This window comes from Curcuma longa, chromosome 16 (assembly GCF_044706935.1).
Source record: "Curcuma longa cultivar G26 ecotype Majalengka, Jawa Barat chromosome 16, ITB_CL_G26_1.1, whole genome shotgun sequence".
Taxonomy (NCBI): Eukaryota; Viridiplantae; Streptophyta; class Magnoliopsida; order Zingiberales; family Zingiberaceae; genus Curcuma; species Curcuma longa.
Genome location: NC_133876.1, coordinates 12,196,695 through 12,223,449, shown reverse-complemented (window position 1 = coordinate 12,223,449; position 26,755 = coordinate 12,196,695). Strand labels below are relative to the sequence as shown.

General features: G+C 39.5%; 3 protein-coding genes and 1 pseudogene across 3 annotated transcripts; 3 read left to right on the top strand and 1 right to left on the bottom strand.

Annotated features, from left to right (window-relative positions):
- Positions 1-3,187: 3,187 nt before the first annotated feature.
- LOC141846887 (acetyl-CoA acetyltransferase 2-like) lies at positions 3,188-11,626 on the top strand. The gene is made up of 15 exons (XM_074734912.1): positions 3,188-3,246; positions 3,656-3,727; positions 4,741-4,839; positions 4,922-5,095; positions 5,174-5,279; positions 5,629-5,767; positions 7,171-7,248; positions 7,335-7,400; positions 8,196-8,281; positions 9,453-9,552; positions 9,724-9,834; positions 9,923-9,964; positions 10,082-10,168; positions 10,352-10,456; positions 11,464-11,626. Exons 2-14 carry the CDS (start codon positions 3,700-3,702, stop codon positions 10,439-10,441), a joined length of 1,206 nt encoding a protein of 401 aa, XP_074591013.1. The 5' UTR covers positions 3,188-3,246; positions 3,656-3,699; the 3' UTR covers positions 10,442-10,456; positions 11,464-11,626.
- Positions 11,627-13,470: 1,844 nt separating this feature from the next.
- Positions 13,471-15,790, top strand: LOC141846884 (oligopeptide transporter 5-like; annotated as a pseudogene).
- Positions 15,791-17,217: 1,427 nt separating this feature from the next.
- LOC141846885 (oligopeptide transporter 5-like) lies at positions 17,218-19,783 on the bottom strand. Its single transcript, XM_074734907.1, has 5 exons — positions 19,346-19,783; positions 19,134-19,231; positions 18,214-19,051; positions 17,933-18,111; positions 17,218-17,848 (listed from the first exon to the last, which is right to left on the bottom strand). The coding sequence occupies exons 1-5, from the start codon at positions 19,748-19,750 to the stop codon at positions 17,218-17,220; spliced, it is 2,151 nt and encodes a 716-aa protein (XP_074591008.1). The 5' UTR covers positions 19,751-19,783.
- A 3,563-nt stretch (positions 19,784-23,346) lies between these two features.
- Positions 23,347-25,908, top strand: LOC141846916 (oligopeptide transporter 5-like). Its single transcript, XM_074734942.1, has 5 exons — positions 23,347-23,784; positions 23,901-23,998; positions 24,079-24,916; positions 25,019-25,201; positions 25,282-25,908. The coding sequence occupies exons 1-5, from the start codon at positions 23,380-23,382 to the stop codon at positions 25,906-25,908; spliced, it is 2,151 nt and encodes a 716-aa protein (XP_074591043.1). The 5' UTR covers positions 23,347-23,379.
- The last annotated feature ends 847 nt before the right edge of the window (positions 25,909-26,755 follow it).

Below are 26,755 nucleotides of genomic sequence, written 5' to 3'. Positions count from 1 at the left end.
AAAAATAATGTTTTAATATAATAATATTTCGTATACAATAACTTGATTAAATTTAAGTAATTTTATTCTATATTTAGCATTATAATATTAAAAAAAGGTTAAATGTTGTTTTACCTCTTTTTAAAAAAACCATTTTTTTTACAAATTATTAGGATCCCGATTATCGAAAAGTTGTAAGAAACACTTCCGTTTCTTTTTTACAAGATTTAAAAATAGTTTTAAAACTTACTAATGTTTCATTAAGATTAGCAAAAGCTTTAATAATGCACGGCTAAACCTTTTTAAAAAATGTAATCTAAGTATCCCGCTCTTTAAATTGATTAATTCTAAAAATAATCCAAAACAATATGATATTATTTAATTTTGACTCAAATATTGATGATTTTATTTTTGAACTTTATCCAAAATACCTCCTATCAATATAGATATCTCCATCTTATAATCTCATGATTTTTTTAATATATTTTTAATGTGAAAAATTTGATTGTATCCTAACAATCTACCCCGATCCCAACCCAACAGACTCGTCCCCTTAACGATCCCAACCGAACCTCTTACTAAAAGCCCTCCAATCATTTCTTTAGGGAATCATTGGGGGCTCCTAGAAAGGGGTTCGTTGGGACCTGCTCTAATATCACTGTTAGATCCGATGAAATTCACATATATCTCCAAAATAATATGATATTATCTACTTTGAACTCAAGCTCTCGTAGTTTTATTTTTGGACTTTATCCAAAAAGATCTCGTATTAATATAGATATCTCCATCTTATAATTTTATGATTTTTTAAATATATTTTTAATATGAAACTTTGATTGTATTCTAATAAAATAAATATCGCAACAAAATTAAAATAATAGAAAGATTGTTACGACAATTACTTACATTGAGACATACGTGCCAAGGTCAAAATGTATTAATTTGTTAGTCTTCTTGGCAGGACATATTGCATGGATTAACGCTCATCAAAAGATTCGTCCAGAGTCATCTCGTGTGGGGTCCTCTGATGCATAAGCCATCATGGATCGAGAAAGAACGTAGAAGATAAAGAGATTTAGGATTAATCTATCTATATTATTTATCAAAAAAAACAAATTTGACTAACTAATCAGCACTTGAAAATATAAATCCCTTGGTTTAACTAGTCAAAGCAAAAGAACAAAACAAATACTTCATCTGAATGTTAGGAAAAGTAAACACCGACTAAGAATCACAAACTAAATCTATCACTTCAGTCTCAGAGTGAGTCTAATGACTAGATTGTAAATAATATAAAAATATTAATATTTAAATTTGAAATATATATATATATAAATTTGAAAATATATATAATTTTAATTCGAACTCGATTCGAAATGAAATTCAAATACAATTTTAGTTTAAATTATTCGAACCAAATGAAATCAAATTATAATTTAAAACGATTAAAATTCAATTCAAATTATTAAATTATATAAAAATAACAAGAGTTCAATTCAAATTCGACTTGTGAATAGTTGAAATTAGATAAAATATGTTCTGAGTTTGGCTCGAATTCGATATTTTAAATATCAATTAAATAATTTTTGAATCAATTCGAAAAGTTTGTGAGCATGTTGATTAGTTTGCACCACTAGTCATGGCCTTTGAAGGAACAATAGATGATTCATTTGATTCCTTAATCCCTCTAGATGCTATAAATATCTTAAAATTAATGTAAACAAATATAATTTGATTTTTAAATTAAGCATCAATCAAATGATTAATTAATTATCTACGATTTAAATCTCAACTATAATGTATTATATGATATTTATTTTTAATGAGATGAAAAATCTAAAATATTAATCGAATCATCTGATTAATTGAGTCAAACACATATTTAAAAAAAAATAGGTGTTTGCTCGATTAATCCCAAATATAATGTTAAAAAGTCATGATTGTGAAACTTCGAAGAGAGAATTAGGATGAGCTCTCATTGAATGAGTCAATTAGATGACATTGAATTTCTTTTTTCTCTTTATTTTCTTCCATTTGTAAACAAGTTAATGATTTTTCTCTCTATTTTCTCCATTCTTTCAAACTTCATTCGAGTCAAAGAAAAAGACGTGAGCTTTTATTTGCTCAAGATAGTCAAAATGTTCAATCAACACACGTCTCAATTAAAAAAGTATTAATTATTTTTATTATTGTCAAATACTGCATTTAAAAAAATACTAAAAAAATTCTTATTTTATTAAAAATAGCACTATTATAAAATATTTTATTTTAATCAAAATTAATTTACATAAAATATTTTTATCAACTTAATTAAAAATTTTAAATTTGATAAAAAATTAGTATTAGTGTGTTGTTGATATTTTTCACAATGGAATGCCCTTTTAAAAAGTAAAATTATTATATTAAAATAATTTTTATCAACTTAATTAAAAAATATTTTAATTTAGTCAAAATTATTCTTTTTTTGATATTTTAAAAAATGGGGGTAGATTGTTCACACAAAAAGCACCCTTTTAATTTTTACCCAAAAATATATGATATTATAAATTTAACAAATTAAAATATTATTTATAAAGCACAAAGTTAAGATATACTATAGAATACTAAATTTTTAATATGTTCAATTTGTGACAATGATAAGAGAAATGTGTATAAATTTATTAAATTATCAAAACTTCATGCTAATTTATAAAGAAGCAAATATCTATTTTTTATAAGTATTTTGTATTATTTATTTTTGTTTATTTCTTCTCCTTTTAGTAGAAATTAAATTTCAATTAAGTTTTTTTGTTTAAAAATAAAATTTTACAAATATCTCTAGTAAATATATAAACATATAATTTCTTAACATATGAAGCTCACTATTACTTAACAAATTTATTTTTTAATAATAAAATATTATCGCCTTAATTATTTAATTCAAAATGATTATAATCATATATTGATTCAAAAAATTTAAAAATATATTTTATATAATTTCCTCTTAATATCTTTCTCTAAAAGATAAATTATTTAAAGAAAAAAAATTATGGATAAATATTTATTTATTTATTTATTGTCATTTTTTCCTGATGTTGCATTTACAAAAACAGTCAGGGTGCGAAATGCATAATAGCCAGCATTCTCTCTCCTCCCACGCCTCCAACTGCTATTAATACGCCTTTCTCATGGCTCCTTCCTCCAGTTCGCTCTGTCACTCCCCTCCTCTTCTCTCTCTCTCAGGCACCGATCCAAAGCGGCGGAGCGGCCTTGGTGGTGGCGCGGAAGGTGAGCTCCTCTTCTCCCTCGCGTCTCGATCTCCATTCTGTCTGTAGATGTCGCTACCGTCGTCTTCTAATTACGCGATCCGACGCGCTTCATTAGCAGATTTACTTTTTGTGCCCTCTCATTCCGTCTCTCGAAGGGTGCCCTAATTCTTAGTATTCTCGTCGCGCTTGAAGAGAGCCTCTTTTGTTTAGATTCATTTAACATCTCCAACTGATTGGTAGATTTGGTCCATTTAGTTTTCCTGTTTTTTTTTGTCGCTATGAAGTTTGACCTTTATGCCCATTTTTTGTGTCAGGATTCGTTTATGATTACATTTATTTTTAAATTGCATTTTGTATTATGATTTGCACACGAGGTCCGTTGTTATTGGAGAAATCATTGTTTGTTTGCGGCTTCATCTCTTTGTTAGGCTGATTAGTTGCGGGTTTCTTGGATCTGATCACGGGAATACTCATGGCTTCGGAGCAGATAAACCCAAGAGGTATAATTGTTTGTGTTTGTTGAGTAGTTGGAGAAACTCGCCTTATTCTCCTCTTACTTATCGATTTGTTTCTTTGATTCGCCCATTTATTTAGCTTGTGTGGTTTATGCCCGTATCTTAAACCAATCAGTTATAGGCGAAAGGAAGAACTGAGATTTTCTGGTACCATAATATTTTGTTTCACATTCAGCAAGGTTTTTAAAAAAATTGACTACAATACCATGTTAAGATTTAGTTGAGGTATCACGGTCTAAAGCTTAAAATGTTAGTGAGGCGGCCGATTTATATAGTTACGGTACTATGAGATATGACTATGCCCTTTGTACTTATCAAATAGTTTATGTGTAGCCGATGGAGTATTTGTTTGTAACAGAAGTACATGATGTGAACTAAACCAAATAAGTGGTTTTCGCACAATGATTAGCAGCTTGAGCGCTTGACATTCTGGCGTTTGATCAGATGTCAATTTCCATGCTAGTCGTTTGTTTAGGTGAAATAGCTGAAAAATATGAATATTATTGATCAGATGCCAGTTTCCATGCTAGTTGTTTGTTTAGGTGAAATAGCTGAAAAATATGAATATTATTGATCAGATGCCAAATTATCCAATAGTTTTTTGCTTAGGTAAAATGACTGAAAATTATGACTATTTAGATGGATTTAACACAGAGGAGAATGGCTCAAGTTCTGCACTTTTTTAAATAAAAAAAACTAATTATGAGACCAGAAGGACTTGCCAATTTATATTGTTCGGTTTCTTCTTCTTAGACTATTTTGTTATTCAGAACCTCTGCAATTAAATTATCATGCATTACTTGGATATAGTCCAAGAGATCAAACTAAGTTCCATGATGAATTTTGTTCTGGTTTTCTTTGATAAGATTCTAACTACAATTGTCTTCAAGTAGTCCCTTGAGAATGAACATAATTACAGACATGTGCATATGGCAGGGAATTTGATGTTTTTATTTCTTAAAGTCATATATATATACATAATTCCATGTTATTGGCAGATGTATGTATTGTTGGTGCTGCACGTACACCTATGGGTGGATTTCTTGGTGCTTTGTCATCTCTATCTGCAACACAGCTTGGGTCTATTGCCATTAAGCGTATGAGCATATCTAACTTTCTCAAACTTGTTGACTTTGCACTACTTTGTGTTGGACTTTGAACTATTTTGTGCTTTTTTAGATGCTCTTGAAAGGGCAAACATAGATCCCTCACTCGTTCAAGAAGTCTTTTTTGGCAATGTCCTGAGTGCAAATCTTGGTCAAGCTCCTGCCAGGCAGGCTGCTCTAGGTGCTGGAGCACCAAATTCTGTTGTTTGCACCACCATAAACAAAGTCTGTGCATCTGGAATGAAGGGTATTATTAATCAATATAGAGGATACAGCTTTTCTCAGTCACTCTTTGGAATCGCATAAACTTTTTCCTGCTTTACAGCTACAATACTTGCAGCACAAAGTATCCAGCTGGGTGTTAATGATGTAGTTGTAGCCGGTGGCATGGAAAGTATGTCAAATGCTCCCAAGTATATTGCAGAAGCAAGGTTAGGATTGGGGGCAGTGATATGCTTGTTTGTCTCTCTTGTCTATAATGATATCTCTTCTCAACTCCAATTAACTCACAACATATCCTTTTCTACGCATATATTGATTTTACATTACACAAATATACCATCATAGTGACAACTGCAATCAGTAGGTATGTAGTATAATAATATTATAAATTATTTAAGCAATTATTATATTATATTATATCAGTTATTCTCTGCTCTGTGACAGTTTCTTTTAGATGTAGAACTATTTTTGTGAATTGAATCTGATGTCACAAATGGAATCTACCTTCAAAATGATTATATTTGTTCCATTAATCCTTCAGTTCTTTCCCATTCTCAGAAAAGGATCTCGATTTGGACATGACACACTCGTCGATGGAATGCTTAAAGATGGTCTGTGGGATGTCTATAATGATTTTGCCATGGGAATGTGTGCTGAACTATGTGCTGATAATTATTCAATAACAAGAGAAGATCAGGTGAATATACACGATGACTCTACTGTATTTCAGAAGTTTTGCATATTACTAATCATGCATCTAAATGAGCACTTAGAATTGCTCTGATAATGTACTTTACATTTGTCAATATTCCTAGTTAAGTTTGCATGCAATTAAGCCTTTTAACTGGTTAGTTTCATTAATAGTTCTGTTCTTGCTTTCTACTTTGCATTTGATATATGAAAAGAAAGTTTGTGATTTGACGAAGTTAGTTTGCTCTTGCACTTTCTACGTTGCAAGACAACTTTATAGGATTCTTTGCAAACACAGTTTCCACAAGCTACAATGATAAAACTCTAGAGAACACATAATATATTCTAACTGATGATAATCAGAGTTAGGAACCCATGCAGCTTGAACTGTCATGTGTGTAAACCTTCCTTATTGTTATTTGGTTACCCTTGCAGCTTGTATGTACTAACTGATGATAATCAAAGTTAGGAACTAATGTATGCAAATTTTGCTGATTGTTATTCCCTTGCAGCTTGTACACAAACATAATCATACTTCATAAAAAAAATTGCACTCTTGTGTTAAGGCTTGACCACTGCTATGAAGTGCTGTGATGGAGGAATTCAAACAATCATAGCAGTAATATAAAATGGGAACAAGTACTCACATCAGAATTCAAAGCGGCAATAACTAAGATAATGGTCCTATGGCTAGTGGGACAGGACATGCTTCACTACGTGCTTCAATTTCATCCAAATATCAATAACTATCGTCCAACACTGTACCACATCTTTACTTGCAGACACACTATTCCATTGTCAATATTGTGGATTTGATTCTAGTATCTGTTTCTCCAAGATAAGGAATGACAGATATGCTTCCTGTTGTTTCTCCCAAATATCCATCTTGTTATCCTACCGTCTATTTATTGTTTCTGACTTTGACCTTTTTTCTATATATTTTTGAATGGTCATGTTCTTAAAGAATTATCAGGATCAAATTTTTTATGTTAGATATGTTCTCATCCATCGTTTTGTTTCTTTGAAAAAATAATCATTTAGTCAATTATTTAAATGAAATTATGCATAAATCATGTCAAGCCCAAATAATTAGAATACACTGCTTTTGTTTTTGTAGTATCATATGTACGAACTATCCATTTCCATTTTTTATCTTTCAATCTAAGAAGTTCTTTATTATCCCAGCAGCTTAAGGTTGATTGTTCTTGTAACACAAAGTGAAAATGTTCTGCTAATTTTGGCTCATATTACCATTTTACCAAAAATAGTAGACACTGAAGCAAAATGAACAATTCAATTCACTTTATGTAGTGTTTGTTTACTTCCTGCTGTATAGTAGGTTTGTATCTTTGAGCATGAATTCATATTTCAAAGGAATTTGACTTTGTTTTCTCCATTATTTGCTTTTAGGATGCTTTTGCTATTCAGAGCAATGAACGTGGAATAGCTGCTCGTGACTCTGGTGCATTCACTTGGGAAATTGCTCCAGTATGAATTATCTCTATATGGTACACTAGGCTGGATATCTATTGCTTGAAAAATTCACTGAAGTTCTCTGATCCTATGCTTTGCAGGTTGAAGTTTGTGTAGGCAGAGGAAGACCATCGGTGATTATTGACAAGGATGAAAGCCTTGAAAAAGTAAATTTTATAAGTGGGCAATCTGTTGCATTGCAATACAGCTTTTGAGTTTATGCTATGATACTCAACTCCATTTACTTTATTCAATGAACTCCAGTGAAATAGTATCTCTATGGAGTCCAGCTTGCTTGCATATTGCAGTCCCCTTCAATTTTGTTAGTGCAACTCATGACATATAATATTTATCTAGTCGTTAGTTTAGTTGGATGCTTCCAATGAGGCATCCTCTTGGCACTAGGAAATTTATATATTTAAGAAAATTAATAGTATGTTTGGTTTATGAAATATAGTAGTTATTCTTCGGTAGGAAGTATTAGAGTTGGAATAGTATAAAAACATGTATTTCTTAGTTTGGTTACTTTATTTGGACATATATCCGCCATATATTGTCTTAGAGCTTAGAATTTCAAAGCACAGTTGCTCTCCTAGACCATCGATTTATTAAATAAGGCTTGACAAAATTTATATGCAATTGATTATAGTAACATCACAAATGAGCAAAATATTTCTGTTGAACTGCGGGTGCTGAAAGCAACTTGTTTAGAGAATATACATTTAATTCCTTACATTATCGCTTAGAAAAGCTTGACAGGGCATATTAGAGTTTTTTTTTCAATTTCAAGTACAATTCTGGTTTACTACTTGAGCAGTTGGGCTAAGATTAATCGTTTGGCTTTATCTCTGCTTGGCAACTTGGAAAGCTTTTTAGTTGGATGTCAGATCTGTCATGTGTAAATTCTTCAATGCTTTTGTTGCCCAGATTTAATTCTATTTTCTACTCTCTCTTTTTGCTAGTTTGATCCTGTTAAACTAAGAAAGCTCAGGCCAAGTTTTAAGGAGAACGGTGGGACAGTAACGGCTGGAAATGCATCTAGTATAAGGTAGTTTTTTAGTTGTGCAATTTCTTCCTTCCGGACATAATAACAGTTGACATATTGATTCATAAGACCGATCTCATGATGAGATATTTGTGTAGCTAGCACCATCCTAAATCATGATGACTTTAACATGGCATGTTATTTTCCACAATCTATTATCTATTCTGTCCTGTTATTGAAATAAATAACTTCTTGATTATTTGAGCTAATATTTGCATAACAAGTTTTGTTTTAGGTAGTACCATTGGACTAGTTTGCATCTTGAATTTAAACAAGTATTTGCTCCTACTGTTTTACCAATGCTCTGTATGTAGCAGGAGCTCACCCATGAAGAAACATTGTATTTTTTTGTGTGATGCTTTACTTTACATGGTCTCTTAAAACTAAAGTATGTCGTACTTTTAAAGGGTTCATATTTGCTCATTTTTTAAGGTTCTATTTAAATTTTCATGAAGATGATAAATTTTTTTTGGATATCTATATATGTATGATTTCCTCAGAATACTCTCATAAAACAACATTATTCTTTAAGCTAACTAAATAGTAAATGATTTTAATATATCCAATCCACTTGACACTAAATCTATTGTTCCCCATCTTCACTGTGCTTTTGAGTAATCTGGTTTCTGAAACTTTGGTCGACGGCATATGCATCTTTCTTCAGCTATATGATCTAGGTGATTGTACTACAAGAAATTTGTGTTGCTGATTATAATTATCTAGTTCTTTTATGTGGTTCTTTACTGTCATCATGGTTAAGCTGTGGTATCCCAACTATTCCTGTTCTGGCTTGCAATATGGATCTTGTCCCTGTATTGAGATTGTTGCTATCACCAAAAATAAATCAATTAAAAATCATTTTTTATTGCATTAGGTAAACTTTTCTTTGGTCATCCGCCACTCATTATATCTTCCATTTTAGTCGACTCTACTCCTCGAAAACAATTGATAGCCTTGGAATATGTTCACACCATCTTAATTTATTTTCTCATTTTATTCGGTTCAAATTAAACCTAATTGCTATATTTTTTAAAGCATTTTTAGTAATGCCACTCGTCTGTTCTTTCGTATGATTGTCACTGTAATACACACATTGTCTAACTCGTTTTGTTTAACCTTGGAACATTTTAACATATCACGTTCAATCTAAATTTATCAAATATATTTTTTGCAGTGATGGCGCTGCTGCTTTGGTGCTTGTGAGTGGGAAGAAGGCCTTAGAATTAGGATTGCATGTGATTGCAAAGATCAGAGGTTATGCTGACTCTGCACAGGTATTAACAAACAAGAAACAAGGATCTTCATTTCTTCGCATAAAGAAGACTATTTTCCATTAACTCAAATTATGTGCGCTTTATTACAGATTTGCAGATTCTTTTATAGCGTATTCTTTTACTTTCCCAGTTTTCCTGTGACAAATGGATGACATTGTCTTTATCATTTAGGCCCCTGAATTATTTACGACGACACCAGCACTTGCAATTCCCAAAGCTATTTCAAATGCTGGATTTGATGCTTCTCAAGTTGACTACTATGAAATAAATGAAGCTTTCTCTGTGAGTTTGGGATTTTGAAATTACTGCTACAATTGGACCTCTTCAATTTTTCAATCATGCAAGGGCTAAAAATTTTGTCCCTCCACAGGTTGTTGCCCTAGCAAACCAGAAGCTTCTTTCGCTTCCATCCGTAAGCTTTATTTCTTCTCTTCTACTATGTTTGGTACATTTACCCTTGTATTATTGAAGGATTAGAAACAATCTGCTGGGCTACTTATCCGTTCTTTCTGTTAACCTTCTCGTGCAGGAGAAAGTTAATGTGCATGGCGGAGCTGTATCCTTGGGACACCCTCTAGGTTGCAGTGGAGCTCGTATACTAGTTACCTTACTCGGGGTACGGTTTGCAGCTTGTTTGATTTTATATTCTAAGTTAAACTACCAAATTACTGGGTTGGGATTCAGAAAATATTATCATTGACCTTAAGCTGCTTAAGTTGTGTCTGTTTTCCCATCAGCTTATGTCCATATATCTAGTCTCTAGAAGTGTGGCATTCAAATAGCTTATCTTTCTCAACAGGTTTTGAGACACAGAAATGGCAAAGTTGGAGTTGCTGGTGTTTGCAATGGTGGAGGCGGCGCATCTGCCCTGGTCTTAGAGCTTGTGTAGGCATTTCTAATTTCGGTAAGATTCAGCTTCTCTCAAATATATATATATTTTTGAGGCCTAGCAATAGAAGAATTCATCCGAAAAGTAAAGTTTCATCTAGGCAAATCTATGTTAAGTAAAATTCAGATTAAATAGCTCTTTAACTCACTTTTGCCTGACTGACTCAATCCTCAAGTCAGAGCAATCGTGTTTCAGGGAAGACATTTTTCCCTGGCCGAGATGGTCCTTTAGTAGTTGTAGTTGTAATTGTCCGGGGGAGGGGGCACAGGCCCAATCGAGTCGTGTGCTAGAGGGAGGGAAGGTTGCTTGCACAACCTACACGAGAGAAGAAGTTTGCTGGGGACAAAGTAGGCTTAAAATTTGTTCTAAGCTTGGGTTTGTGTCCCCAACAAGAGTTGAACGTCGTGTGCCATTATTTTGCCTGTGGTGCCGGTCGAACTAATTGGGAGGAACAAGAAGGAAAAGAGGAAGCTTTACATGAATGGAGAGGAAACGTGTCTTGAGGAATGTGGTTCAAAGTTTCATTTCGAATAGGAATAAGTCTCACACCCACTATCCTCTACTTTGTGTGCAAGAATGAAGCAGTAAATCTCACATATACCCTTCAGTTCAGTAAAAGTGGAATCCGCCACTCCAACGGTCTTATATGGTCGGTTTCACGATCATTTGTAAGGAGGTAAATCGAAAAGCTACAGTTGGTCACTACGGAGAGGGAATTATCTCGACTTCGTCGAGATTCAACTCTTGCTCACTTTAACAAGTCTGTCTCATTGTCACCAACTGAATTATGCTCCCGGGAGCTCACACATGTCTTTCAAGACAACATGAACTAGTGGTCTGCGGGACAAATGATTGATCAAATTTGCAGGCTGATTTCTTTCTTTCTTTCATTTCTTTTTGCCTACAAACTAAATCGTATCCATTATCACAATCAAAGTTTAACTTATCATAAACATTAGCACCTTATTTTTCAAGTATCTTGTTAGGATAACTCATCATAAATATGTTCTCTGCATTCGCAGGTCTCATGGAGGAATATAGTGATCGCCTGTTGTTGTGAGGTAAACCTCGAAATCTTGGGAATAAAAGAGAGGAAATGTTCTTCAGGAGAATTGAAAACCCATGACTAGTTTGCCAAATGATGTTGTGCAATGTATTAAATAATCAATTCAACTATTTTCATTAAATTTCTCTCACCATAGCTTCTCCCCATATTTTACAAATAATCATGCCTTGAGGTCGATTAAACCTACCTTTTATTCACTCATAACCAAATCCTTCCATTCTTAAATTCTCATAGTTAATTACTTCTTTAATTGATCCCCTAATTATTCCTCACTAATCTTAATTACCCAAACTTCTACTTTTATATATATATATATATTCATGATTCACTAATCTTAATCAACAATAATTAGCAACAAAGCTGTTGTTGATGATGGACGGTCGAGTCCATCATCGAGTATTAACACATAACAATCGTAGTCCGACTGATAAAACATATTGGTTCAATTTAATTGGTTAAATCTATATCTTAAATTCTAAACTCAAAATTTAATTGAAATAATCAAATTAATTGATTTTTTAAAATAAAATAAAATTTTGAACTCTCTATTTCGATCAATTCAGTTAGTTAATTAGGGTTGACCGATATTTTACTTAGCCATAATACTGATTTCTGCTAACTTACTAATCTTAATCTTTGTTTTCCAATTTAATCATTTATTTTAAAGATTTTTTTTAAGTTATCAAAAATACTACTAATATTTTTTTTCAGTAGTTATTACTTATCATTTTGAATGAACTTTATTACTTTCCTTCATTTCCAAAAATTAAAACCTTTTTTAAAAAATTAAAAATAAATTTACTTTCCATTTCTTTTTCATAATTCTTCTTCTAAAACCCCAAATAAATATAAGCCTCTATTCTTAAATTCTCACAGTTAACTACCGGCTGTTTTTTAGATTAATCCCATAATTATTCTCCACTAACCTTAATTACATGAACATCAGCTTTTTTTAAAAAAAAAATTCATGAATCACTAATCTTAACAAATTAAATTTCAACTAGGAGAATCTTCACTTGCCGTACACTGACTTGTAAATTTAATTCCCGTAATTATTCTCCATTAAAGTGGATTTATTCAATTAAAATTTAAAAAAATGATTAATTTAGTTAAAAATTAAAATAATTAATTTTTCTGATCGATCGATGTTAAGCATTTCAGTCGATTAATAATGGATAGTCACTTACGATTTTCAATTCTATTTAATCGATTAAATCAATATCTTAAATTAAATTAATCCAATTAATATATTTTTTTTTGAAAAATAAATTTTCAATAAACAAAACTTAACTCATCATTTCAATCGATTTAGTTAAATTCAATTTGATCGATATTTTACTCAGCCCAAATACTAATTGTTCAAAACTTACAGATCTTCATTTTTGTTCTTAAATTTCATTTTTAAAATTTATTAAAAACACTCATAATATTTTCTTTCATTATTATTAATTATCTTTCATTTTTTAAAGCATTTTAAATGAAGTCTATTACTTTCCTTCCTTTTCAAAAATTAAAACAAATTAAAAATTAATTTTGTTTCCATTACCATTTCATAATTCTCCTTCTAAAAACCCAAACAAATAAATATTTGTATTCGATTCAATGCCAAATCAAGCCTCCATTTTTTAATTCTCACAGCTGTTCTTTAATCGATCCCATAATTATTCCCTACTAACCTTAATCACCCAAACTTCCATTTAACAAAAAATTATTCATGATTCACTAATCTCAATAATTAGCAACAAAATTACTGAATCTTCACTGTCCCACTACCTTATAAATTTAATTCCACTCTAATTATTCTCCATTAACTGAGATTTCTCCATGGCTTCAGCTGTTCTTGATCATGATCCTCCTCCCAAACCTCTCGGTAATTTTCTTCTATTTTTCAAAATAAAAAAATAGTAAAAATATTTTTTTTATTTGATCCAACGGTCGATTTTGTTCAGACGAGGACGACGACGACAATGACTGCCCGATCGAGGAGGTCCGGCTGACGGTGCCGACGACCGACGACCCGTCGCAGCCGTGCCTGACGATCCGCACGTGGATCCTCGGCATCGTCGGCTGCGTCGTCCTCTCCTTCGTCAACCAGTTCTTCGACTACCGCACCAACAGGATCTCCATCTCCTCCGTCTGCGTCCAGATCCTCGCCCTCCCGGCCGGCCGGTGGATGGCGCGAACCCTCCCGCCGACCATCACCATCCCCCTCCTCAACCTGCCCATCTCCCTCAACCCCGGCCCCTTCACCATGAAGGAGCACGTCCTCATCACCATCATCGCCGGCTCCGGCGCCGGCGGCAATTACTCCGTCGGCATCATCACCATCGTCAAGGCCTTCTACCACCGCAGCATCAACGCCGCCGCCGCAATTCTCCTCACTCAAACCACTCAAGTAACGATTTTTACTATTTCAAATCACGAAAAAAACAATTTTTAATCTTTCTTCTTCTTCTTCTCCGATCCTCTCCAGTTGCTGGGATTCGGTTGGGCAGGATTGTTCAGAAAATACTTGGTGGATTCTCCGTTCATGTGGTGGCCGGCGAATCTCATTCAAGTTTCCCTTTTTAGGTGCGTTTTTTGATAGATTCTCTGTAAAAATCGATGCCTTAATTTGCTTGTTTGAAGCAGAGCTTTGAATGAAGAAGAGCGGCGGCCGAAGGGCGGCTTGTCGAGGCTGCAGTTCTTCCTGATCAGCTTGGGGTGCAGCTTCGCCTACTACATCGTCCCCAACTACCTGTTTCCGGCGATCGGGTCTGTTTCGATCCTCTGCCTCATCTGGAAGAAGTCGATCCCCATCCAGCAGATCGGCTCCGGCGTCAGCGGTCTCGGCGTGGGCGCCTTCGCGGTCGACTGGGTCACCGCCAACGCCTGGCTCGGCAGCCCCATGGCGGCGCCGCCCTTCGTCCTCTTCAACGTCCTCGCCGGCTACGTCATCCTCATCTACATCCTCATGCCGCTCTGCTACTGGACCAACATCTACGACGCCCGCCGCTTCACCTTCCTCACCTCCCACCTCTTCGAGCGCGGCGGCGGCCCCTACGACCTCGACCGCATCCTCGACGCCGAGTCCTTCTCCCTCGACGTCCGCCAGTACGAGAGCTACAGCAAGATCTACATGAGCACCTTCTTCGCCATCTCCTACGGCATCGGCTTCGCCACCCTCACCGCCACCCTCTCCCACGTCTTCCTCTTCGACGGCCAGTACATGCTGAAGCTCTGGCGGCAGGCGCGGTCGACGGTGAGCGAGAAGCTGCTCGACGTCCACGGCCGGATGATGAAGGCCAACTACGAGGCCGTCCCGCAGTGGTGGTTCCACGTCATCCTCGTCTCCGTCACCGCCCTCTCCATCTACGCCTGCGAGGGCTTCGGCGGCGCCCTGCAGCTGCCTTACTGGGGCATCCTCCTCTCCATCGCCATGGCCCTCTTCTTCACCCTCCCCATCGGCATCATCGTCGCCACCACCAACACGGCGCCCGGACTGAACATCATCACGGAGATGGTGATCGGCTACATGCTGCCGGGGCAGCCGATGGCGAACGTCGTCTTCAAGACCTACGGCTACATAAGCATGACTCAGGCGATCACCTTCCTGAGCGACTTCAAGCTCGGCCACTACATGAAGATTCCTCCCAAATCGATGTTCGTCGCTCAGCTCGCCGGCGCCGTGATCGCCAACGCCTGCTACTTCGGGACGGCGTGGTGGCTGCTCACCTCTGTTCCCAACATCTGCGAGACCGACAAGCTTCCGCCGGACACCCCCTGGACGTGCCCCAACGACGCCGTCTTCTTCAGCGCCTCGATCATCTGGGGCGTCGTCGGGCCCGGCCGGATGTTCGGGCCCGGCTCCGTCTACGCCGGCCTCAACTACTTCTTCCTCATCGGGCTCCTCGCCCCCGTCCCCGTCTACGTCTTCCACCGCCTCTTCCCGGAGAAGAAATGGATCCGCCTGATCAACTTCCCGGTCATCTTCGGCGCCACCGGCATGATGCCGCCGGCCAGGGCCGTCAACTACAACTCCTGGTTCGCTCGTCGGATTCGTCGTCAACTACTGGGTGTTCAAGCGGCACAAGGAGTGGTGGGGGCGCTACGCCTACGTGCTGTCGGCGGCCCTCGACGCCGGCACGAGCTTCATGGCAGTCGTCGCCTTCTTCGCCCTCGGAAACTACGACGTCTACGCCGTCAACTGGTGGGGCGGCGTCTTGGACGACTACTGCCCCCTCGCCAAATGCCCCACCGAGGCCGGCGCCTACATCCCCCACGGCTGCCCTCAAATCCAGTGAAAACGGTAGCTCCGATCAAGGTGGCCGTTAATGTCTGCAACTGTCAGTTAAGACCGTTGGCTTTGCTTTCTATAAATAGACATGCATATTTGGCCTTTATTTTTTTAATTTAAGTTAATGGTTTTAATTCCATCGATGGTTTAACTCTGATCTATAATAAATTTGAAACCATTTTTTTTAAATTTCCATTATATTTTTTTAATATTTATTTTAGGAAACTCTAACTTATTAAAATTTCACTATGCAGTATAAACCTTTTGAACTCGAATAAGTTTACCCATTAGCAAAGTTGTCCATGGTCGCGACTCGCGAATTTGCCTGTGATATTTTTAGGACTATAAAACTAAGGTAGGTCCGAGATCGAGACGAATTTGAAGGCTAAAATGAGATTAAGAATCGATCTAGACAATGTTGAACTCGAGATAAAGTTCGAGACTGAGACAGCAGCTTCAGGGAATAGCTGAGTTGATTACGATGGAGCAGACTTGCAGAAAAGGACAATGGTTCGAATATCAGCAAAGCCGAGACAATACCCTCTTTTGTCATGATTAACTGTAGTTTCTCAATTTATCTTCTCATAGATAGTCGTGAAATCGATCATGTGAGACTGCTAGAGTGACAGATTCCAATCTTTTGGGTAAGAGACTGAGACAGCATCTATCCCCGAACCTCGTATATCTCTGTGTTAGCTCCTTCCCTGGTTTTTCAGTTGTTTTTTTCCTATTTTCACTGCGTATTAATCCATTGTAGGAGAAAAATCGATTCGAAGAGAGGCTATTCACTCCCTCCTCTCTAGCCATCTCCTGGTTCCTAACACTTGAGACCGAGATAGTCAAAACTATGTTGGCCGAGATGAAACTCAGGATCGAGATGGCCGAGACGACATTAGTTGAGATGAGACTCGAGACCGAAATGATGCTAAAACTAAGGTAGGTTCGAGATTGAGACTACTTTGGAGGCTACAATGAGATTAAGAATCGAGACAATGTTGAACCCGAGATAAAGTTCGAGACTGAGACAGCAGTCCTCGAGGAATAGCTGAGTTGGTTACGACGGAGCAGACTTGCAGAAAAAGACAATGGTTTGAATATCAACGAAGTCGAGACAATACCCTCCTTCTTCATGATTAACTGTAGTTTTTTAATTTACCTTCTTACAGATAGTCGTGGAATCGATCATGTAAGAATGTTGGAGTGACATATTCTATCTTTTACGTAAGTGACTCAGACAGCATCTATCTCGCCCTAACGCTACTTGGATGGATTTATATGGACTTGTATTATCAGGTCAACGTGAATTTGACTCTTAATCTTTATCCTACGTCACCCATTGAACACTTGGACAGAGTTTGAACGAACAAATTAAATTAAGCTTGTTTAAGTTTCTTTGTGGAACAACATATATACAAAGTTAAGCACACGACCATGTCACCGGAGTTGAGGACAGCCCTTGGGGATGTAGGCGCCGGCCTCGGTGGGGCATCTAGCGAGGGGGCAGTAGTCGTCGGCGACGCCTCCCCACCAATTGACGGAGTAGATGCTATAGTTCCCGAGGGCGAAGAAGGCAACGACGCCCATGAAGCTCGTGCCGGCGTCGAGGGCGGCGGACAGCACGTAGGCGTAGCGGCCCCACCACTGCTTGTGGTGCTTGAACACCCAGTAGTTGAAGACGAAGCCGACGATGAACCAGCAGTTGAAGTTGATGGCCTTGACCGGGGGAATGAAGCCGGCGGCCGCGAAGATGACGGGGAAGTTGATGAGCCGGATCCATTTCTTCTCCGGGAAGAGGCGGTGGAAGAGGTAGACGACGGCGGGGGCGAGGAGACCGAGGAGGAAGAAGTAGTTGAGGCCGGAGTAGATGGAGCCGGGGCCGAACATCCGGCGAGGCCCCACCACGCCCCAGATAACCGAGGAGCTGAAGAACACCGCGTCGCCGGGGCACGTCCACGGGGTGTCGTCCGGCAGCAGATCGGTCTCGCAGATGTGGGGGACCTCGGTGAGCAGCCACCACGCCGTACCGAAGTAGCTCGCGTTGGCGATCACCGCACCCGCCAACTGATCATTCACAAACAAAAAAAATCATCTTAATTTGCTTTCTTTCTCATCTTAATTTAGATTTTTGCCCTTGAATCAATTACCCTGGGCGATGAACATGGATCTAGGAGGAATCTTCATGTAGTAACCGAGCTTGAAATCGCAGAGAAAGGTGATGGCTTGGCCCATACTCATGTCGGCGTAGGTTTTGAACACCACATTGGCCAATGGCTTCCCCGGCAGTATGTAACCAATCACCATCTCTGATATTATGTTGATCCCAGGCATCTGCTCGATCGATCGATCGCGCACAAAATTAATATATCAAACTGATCGATTAGGATCATCGGAATATTCCAAATGGTAACAGCGAATAATATAATTATATACCGTATTGGCGGTGGCGGCGATGATCCCGACGGGCAGGGTGAAGAAGAAGGCCATGGCGATGGCGAGGAGGATGCCCCAGTAAGGCAGCTGCAGGGCGCCGCCGAAGCCCTCGACGGTGTAGATGGAGAGCGCGGTGACGAGGAGGAGGAGGAGGTGGAACCACCACTGAGGCACGGCGGCGTAGTTGGCCTTCATGATCCTCCCGTGCACGTCCAGGAACTTCTCGCTCGCCGTCGACGTCGCCTGCCGCCAGAGCTTCAGCATGTACTGGCCGTCGAAGAGGAGGACGTGGGAGAGGGTGGCGGTGAGCGTGGCGAAGCCGATGCCGTAGGAGATGGCGAAGAAGGTGCTGATGTAGATGTCGCTGTAGTTCTCGTACGCCTCGACGTTGAAGGTGAAGGTCTTGGGGTCGAGGACGCGGTTGAGGTCGTAGGGACGGCCGGAGCCTTCGAAGAGGTGCGACGTGAGGAAGGTGAAGCGGCGGGCGTCGTAGACGTTGGTCCAGTAGCAGAGCGGCCTGACGATGTAGACGAAGATGACGAAGCTGGCGAGGACGTTGAAGAGGACGAAGGTGGGCGCCGCGATGGGGCTGCCGAGCACGGAGGCGGTGGCCCAGTCGAAGGCGATGGAGCCGACGCCGAGGCCCCTCAAGCCGGAGCCGATCTGTTGGATGGGGATGGAATCCTTCCAAATGAGGCAGAGGATCGAGATGGAGCTGATGGCCGGGAAGAAGTAGTTGGGGACGACGTAGTAGGAGAAGCTGCAGGCCATGCAAATGAGGAAGAACTGGAGCCGCGTCACGCCGCCCTTCGGCCGCCGTTCTTCCTCGTTCAGCGCTCTGCATTCGACGACAGAGAGAGCTCGTTCAATCGATCGATCAATAAACGTATCGATCGAGTTCATATCGAACACACACATACCTGAACAAAGATACTATAACGAGAGTGCCAGGCCACCACATGTAAGGAGAATCCACCAAGTATTTTCTGAACAATCCAGCCCAGCCAAATCCTAACAACTGAAGAAGAAGAAGAAGAAATCAAAAGAGGAAGAAATCAAAATTTAATCGAAAATAATTCGTTTTTTATTTATAGATTTGGGTGTAGAGTTTTTGTGATTGATTGTTAATTACTTGAGTGGTTTGTGTGAGGAGGACGGCGGCCATGGCGTTGATGCGGCGGTGGTAGAAGGCCTTGACGATGGTGACGATGCTGACGGCGTAATTGCCGCCGGTGCCGGAGCTGGCGATGATGGTGACGAGGACGTGCTCTTTGATGGTGAAGGGGCCGGGGTTGAGGGAGAAGGAGCAGCCGAGGAGGGGGATCCTGACGATCGTCGGAGGGAGGACGCGGGCCATCCAGCGGCCGATGGGCAGCGCCAGGATCTGGACGCAGACGGCGGAGATGGAGAGCTGGTTGGTGCGGTAGCTGAAGAACTGGTTGACGAAGGCGAGGAGGACGCAGCTGACGACGCCGAGGATCCACGTGCGGATCGTCAGGCATGGCTGCGATGGGTCGTCGGTCGTCGGCACCGTCATCCGCACCTGCTCGATCGGGCAGTCGTCTTCTTCTTTGTCTGAGGTCAAATATGTAAAAAAATAGAAATATTGGTCAAATTTATCAATAAATAAATTAATATTTTAATATATTTTTTAAAATAAAAAATTATACAAAAAATTTAAGAGATCCAAATTGTTAAACAGATAAGAATTTATTTATATTTATTTAATATATAAATAATTAATAATTATATATATATATATATATTTATTTATTTATTTATTTAACTCATTAATATTCATAAATAGATATTATAAACTATTGATAAATAATATTTATGAATAAAAAATTTTTAAGATGAATATATAAATTTTTATTATAAGTATAATAATCAATCAAATAAATTTAAAATATAAAAATTTTTAAATAATTAAATAAATTTAAAATGAAAATTTAATAATATCTAAATCAATTAAGCTCAAACAATCATTTTAATTTTGATTATAATTAATCCATATCTCAAAATTAATAAGGAACAAAGAAAAGAGAAGATTTCAAAAACACAAACCATTGAATTTGGATGGAAGAGGTTGGGGTAGACTTGCTGAAGTAGATGGAGGAGGTTCAGGAGCGACTGAAGCCATTGACAATGATGATATTGTGATTGATTAATTGAACAACAATAACAATAACGAAAGTTTTATCCAACTAGATGAGATCGATAGATCGAAGGTTAATTAAAATGCAATAGGAATTAAGATTGAAGTTGAAGGAGTGAGATGGAGAGAGATTTTGCAAGGAGTTGAATTTATAAGGCAGTGTGTCAGTTAAGATTCTCCTAATTAAGGTTAATTTCCTATATAAAGCCATTGAACTTTTGTTACTAATTATTGGTCGAGTCCAACTTGTTATTGTTGTTGTAAAGATTTCGCTCCAACTGTCTTTAATTACTACTCTTCTGGTTAACATTGCTTTCTTTATCTATGTGGCATGCTTCATGACTTGAACAATGTAGATATCTAGGACTTAATCAAAACGAATATCATCATTCTCCGATCAGTCGAGCTGATCCGACCCGATCTGTCGACCTCCTGATCTATCATTGGTCCAATCTCTTGATCATCCTTTTATATAAACACATATCTTTTATTCCTCTAATATGAAATTCTTAACTTCGTCTTGTTCGTGACCATAAGCGAATTTGGTCATGGACAACTTTACTAATGGTTCAGGATAAACTGATTTATAACCTTTGGGTATAGCTGAGTTAGTTACGACGGAGCAGAATTGCAGAAGAGGACAAGGATTTAAATCTCGACGAAGTCGAGACAATATCCTCTTCCGTTGTGGTTAACTGTAGTTTTTCGATTTATCTCTTCACATATGGTCATGGGACTGATCGTGTGATGTCGTTGGAGTAGCAAATTCCACCTTTTACAAAAAAAAAACAAAGTAAATTGATTCAAGTTTCCATCGTGGCAAACTGTAATTTTTCAATTTATCTCTTTACAGATGGTCATGGGGTCGACCATGTGAAGTTGTTAGAGTAGCAAATTCCACCTTTTGCAGAAGAACAAGATAAACTGATTCAAGTTTCTGTCGTGGCCAATTGTAGTTTTTTGATTTATCTATTCACAGATAGTCATGAGGTTGACCGTGTGAAGTCATTGGAGTAGCAAATTCCACCTTTTACAAAAGAACAAGGTAAGGTCCAGGACTGAGACGGTGTTGGTCGAGATGGGACTCTAGATCGAAATAGCCGAGACGGTATTAGTCGAGATGAGACTCAGGACCGAGATGCCTGAGACAGCATTGGGACAGAGATGGCATTGGTCGATATGTGACTCGGGACCGAGATGGCTGAGACGACATTAGTCGAGATGGGACTCAAGACCGAGATGGTCAAGACGACATTGTCCGAAATGGAACTTGAGACCGAGATTGTCAAAACTACGTTGGTCGAGATGAAACTCAGGATCGAGATGGCTGAGACGACATTAGTCGAGATGAGACTTGAGACCGAGATGACGCTAAGTATTTACGTTCTTCTTGTTTGAGATGAAGGGAAGGTTTATTAATGTAACGTGAGTTACTTTATTTGGGTGGAAAGAAAAAAGAATGAAAATTAAATATATAAAATTATAAAAGTATCCTTATTTCTTAAAATAAATCTATATATGAAAAAAATATGTATAGCTCATTAAATAAATATAAAATTTTTCTTGTCAAAATAACCTTATGAAACCAACTAAAATAAATATTTACGACTTAAATAAATAAAAAAAATTAAAAAATAATGAGTAGACATGCAAAATATAGAATCTATTTACTTTGGTACGACAAAAGATAAATTATTATTTTTACGTATATTTCTATAAAAATTTATTGATGTAAAAAAGGAGTGAAAAGATTGTGCTTAGCTAGAGAAATTAAAAAAAAAGTTAAATAAATTATTTAAGAATTAATATGTTAACACAGGGATAAAATTGAAATAAATAATATTTAGAATTACCTTTCTTACACCCCAAATTGGTGTGATGATAGGTCAGGAGGTCGGCAAGAGGTCGACAACTCAAGTTGAAACAGGGTCGGCTCAAGGCGGCATAGGCCTTAATGGCCTATGCCAAAATTTGAATATAAAAATTTAATTAATAATTTTACAGAAAATTTGATTAAGTGCTAAATATCTACATTGTTCAAATCCTAAATCATGCCACATAGAAAGATAAAGAAAGCAATGTTAACTAGAAGAGTAGTAAAGACAGTTGGAACGAAATCTACAACCTTACAACAACAACAACAACAACAACAACAATAAGTTGGACTCGACCCATAATTAGTAACAAAAGTTCAATGGCTCTACATAGGAAATTAATCTTAATTAGGAGAATCTTAACTGGCACACTGCCTTATAAATTCAACTCCTTGCAAAATCTCTCAATCTCACTCCAAGTTCAATCTTAATTCCTCTTACATTTTAATTAACCTTCAATCCATCGATCTCATCTAGTGAGATAAAACTTTCGTTATTGTTGTTCGATTAATCGATCACAATATCATCATTGTCAATGGCTTCAGTCGCCCCTGAACCTCCTCCATCCACTTCAGCAAGTTTGCCCCAATCTCCTCTATCCAAATTCAATGGTTTGTGTTCTTGAAATCTTCTCTTTTCTTAGCTCCCTATTAATTTTGAGATATGGATTAATTATAATCAAAATTAAAATGATTGTTTGGCTTAACTTGAGCTTAATTGATTTAGATATTATCAAATTCTTATTTTAAATTTATTTAATTATTTAAAAAAATTTATATTTTAAATTTATTTGATTGATTATTGTACTTGCTAATAAAAATTTATTTGTTCATCTTAAAATTTTTTATTCATAAATATTATTTATCAATAGTTTATAATATCTATTTATAAATATTAATAAGTCAAATAAATAAATATATATAATTATTAATTATTTATATATTAAATAAATATAAATAAATTCTTATTTGTTTAACAATTTGGATCTCTTAAATTTTTTGTATAATTTTTTTATTTTAAAAAGTATATTAAAATATTAATTTTTTTATTGATAAATTTGACCAATATTTCTATTTTTTTACATATTTGACCTCAGACAAAGAAGAAGACGACTGCCCGATCGAGCAGGTGCGGATGACGGTGCCGACGACCGACGACCCATCGCAGCCATGCCTGACGATCCGCACGTGGATCCTCGGCGTCGTCAGCTGCGTCCTCCTCGCCTTCGTCAACCAGTTCTTCAGCTACCGCACCAACCAGCTCTCCATCTCCGCCGTCTGCGTCCAGATCCTGGCGCTGCCCATCGGCCGCTGGATGGCCCGCGTCCTCCCTCCGACGATCGTCAGGATCCCCCTCCTCGGCTGCTCCTTCTCCCTCAACCCCGGCCCTTTCACCATCAAAGAGCACGTCCTCGTCACCATCATCGCCAGCTCCGGCACCGGCGGCAATTACGCCGTCAGCATCGTCACCATCGTCAAGGCCTTCTACCACCGCCGCATCAACGCCATGGCCGCCGTCCTCCTCACACAAACCACTCAAGTAATTAACAATCAATCACAAAAATTCTACACCCAAATCTATAAATAAAAAACGAATTATTTTCGATTAAATTTTGATTTCTTCCTCTTCTTCTTGTTCTTCTTCTTCTTCTTCAGTTGTTAGGATTTGGCTGGGCTGGATTGTTCAGAAAATACTTGGTGGATTCTCCTTACATGTGGTGGCCTGGCACTCTCGTTATAGTATCTTTGTTCAGGTATGTGTGTGTTCGATATGAACTCGATCGATACGTTTATTGATCGATCGATTGAACGAGCTCTCTCTGTCGAAATGCAGAGCGCTGAACGAGGAAGAACGGCGGCCGAAGGGCGGCGTGACGCGGCTCCAGTTCTTCCTCATTTGCATGGCCTGCAGCTTCTCCTACTACGTCGTCCCCAACTACTTCTTCCCGGCCATCAGCTCCATCTCGATCCTCTGCCTCATTTGGAAGGATTCGATCCCCATCCAACAGATCGGCTCCGGCTTGAGGGGCCTCGGCGTCGGTTCCATCGCCTTCGACTGGGCCACCGCCTCCGTGCTCGGCAGCCCCATCGCGGCGCCCACCTTCGTCCTCTTCAACGTCCTCGCCAGCTTCGTCATCTTCGTCTACATCGTCAGGCCGCTCTGCTACTGGACCAACGTCTACGACGCCCGCCGCTTCACCTTCCTCACGTCGCACCTCTTCGAAGGCTCCGGCCGTCCCTACGACCTCAACCGCGTCCTCGACCCCAAGACCTTCACCTTCAACGTCGAGGCGTACGAGAACTACAGCGACATCTACATCAGCACCTTCTTCGCCATCTCCTACGGCATCGGCTTCGCCACGCTCACCGCCACCCTCTCCCACGTCCTCCTCTTCGACGGCCAGTACATGCTGAAGCTCTGGCGGCAGGCGACGTCGACGGCGAGCGAGAAGTTCCTGGACGTGCACGGGAGGATCATGAAGGCCAACTACGCCGCCGTGCCTCAGTGGTGGTTCCACCTCCTCCTCCTCCTCGTCACCGCGCTCTCCATCTACACCGTCGAGGGCTTCGGCCGCGCCCTGCAGCTGCCTTACTGGGGCATCCTCCTCGCCATCGCCATGGCCTTCTTCTTCACCCTGCCCGTCGGGATCATCGCCGCCACAGCCAATACGGTATATAATTATATTATTCGCCGTCACCATTTGGAATATTCCGATGATCCTAATCGATCAGTTACGTTGATATATTTTGTGCGCGATCGATCGATCGAGCAGATGCCTGGGATCAACATAATATCAGAGATGGTGATTGGTTACATACTGCCGGGGAAGCCATTGGCCAATGTTGTCTTCAAAACCTACGCCGACATGAGTATGGGCCAAGCCATCACCTTTCTCTGCGATTTCAAGCTCGGTTACTACATGAAGATTCCTCCTAGATCCATGTTCATCGCCCAGGTAATTGATTCAAGGGCAAAAATCTAAATCAAGATGAGAAAGAAAGCAAATTAAGATGATTTTTGTTTGTGAATGATCAGTTGGCGGGTGCGGTGATCGCCAACGCGAGCTACTTCGGCACGGCGTGGTGGCTGCTCACCGAGGTCCCCCACATCTGCGAGACCGATCTGCTGCCGGACGACACCCCGTGGACGTGCCCCGGCGACGCTGTGTTCTTCAGCTCCTCGGTTATCTGGGGCGTGGTCGGGCCTCGCCGGATGTTCGGCCCCGGCTCCATCTACTCCGGCCTCAACTACTTCTTCCTCCTCGGCCTCCTCGCCCCCGCCGTCGTCTACCTCTTCCACCGCCTCTTCCCGGAGAAGAAATGGATCCGGCTCATCAACTTCCCCGTCATCTTCGCGGCCGCCGGCTTCATTCCCCCGGTCAAGGCCATCAACTTCAACTGCTGGTTCATCGTCGGCTTCGTCTTCAACTACTGGGTGTTCAAGCACCACAAGCAGTGGTGGGGCCGCTACGCCTACGTGCTGTCCGCCGCCCTCGACGCCGGCACGAGCTTCATGGGCGTCGTCGCCTTCTTCGCCCTCGGGAACTATAGCATCTACTCCGTCAATTGGTGGGGAGGCGTCGCCGACGACTACTGCCCCCTCGCTAGATGCCCCACCGAGGCCGGCGCCTACATTCCCAAGGGCTGTCCTCAACTCCGGTGACATGGTCGTGGACTTTACTTTGTATATTTGTTGTTCCGCGAAGAAACTTAAACAAGCTTAATTTAATTTGTTTGTTCAAAACATGAAACTGTGCAAGTGCAATGGGGTGACGTGACTTCTTCTTCTACGTAGTCAAGAGTCAAATAATAAGAGTTAAAGTTCGTGCTGACCTAACAATACGAGTCAACATGAACTCATCCGAGTAGAGTTAGCTAGGGCGGGATAGATGCTGTCTCAGTCTTGGGTCTTACATTGGGTTCAACGTTATCTTGATTTCAAACCTCGTCTTTGTCTCCAATGCAATCTCGATCTTGAATTTATCTCGGTTTCAGCACCATCTTGATCTTGAGTCTCATCTCGACCAATGTCATCTCGGCGATCTTGGGCAACGTAGTCTTGACCATCTCAATCCCAAATCCCATCTTGGCTAATGTCGTCCTGACCATCTCGGTTCTGAGCCCCATATCAAACAATGTCATTTTGACCATTTCGATCCCGAGTCCTATCTCGGCCAACATTGTCTCGGCCACCTTGGTCCCAATGCCGTCTCGACCATCTCGGTCCCAATGCCGTTTCAGCCATCTTGATCCTGAGTCTCGTCTCGATCAACGCCGTCTCGGTCATCTTGGTCCTGAGTCCCGTCTCGACCAACGTCGTCTCGGTCATCTCGGTCCTAATGCCGTCTCGGCCATCTCGGTCCTGAGTCCCGTCTCGACCAATGTCATCTCGCCTATCTCGGTCCAGAGTCCAATCTCGGTCAACACCATCTCAGTCATCTCGGTTCTGAGTCCCATCTCGACCAACGCCGTCTCAGTCCTAGTCCCCACTTTTACATAGTCTGTAAACT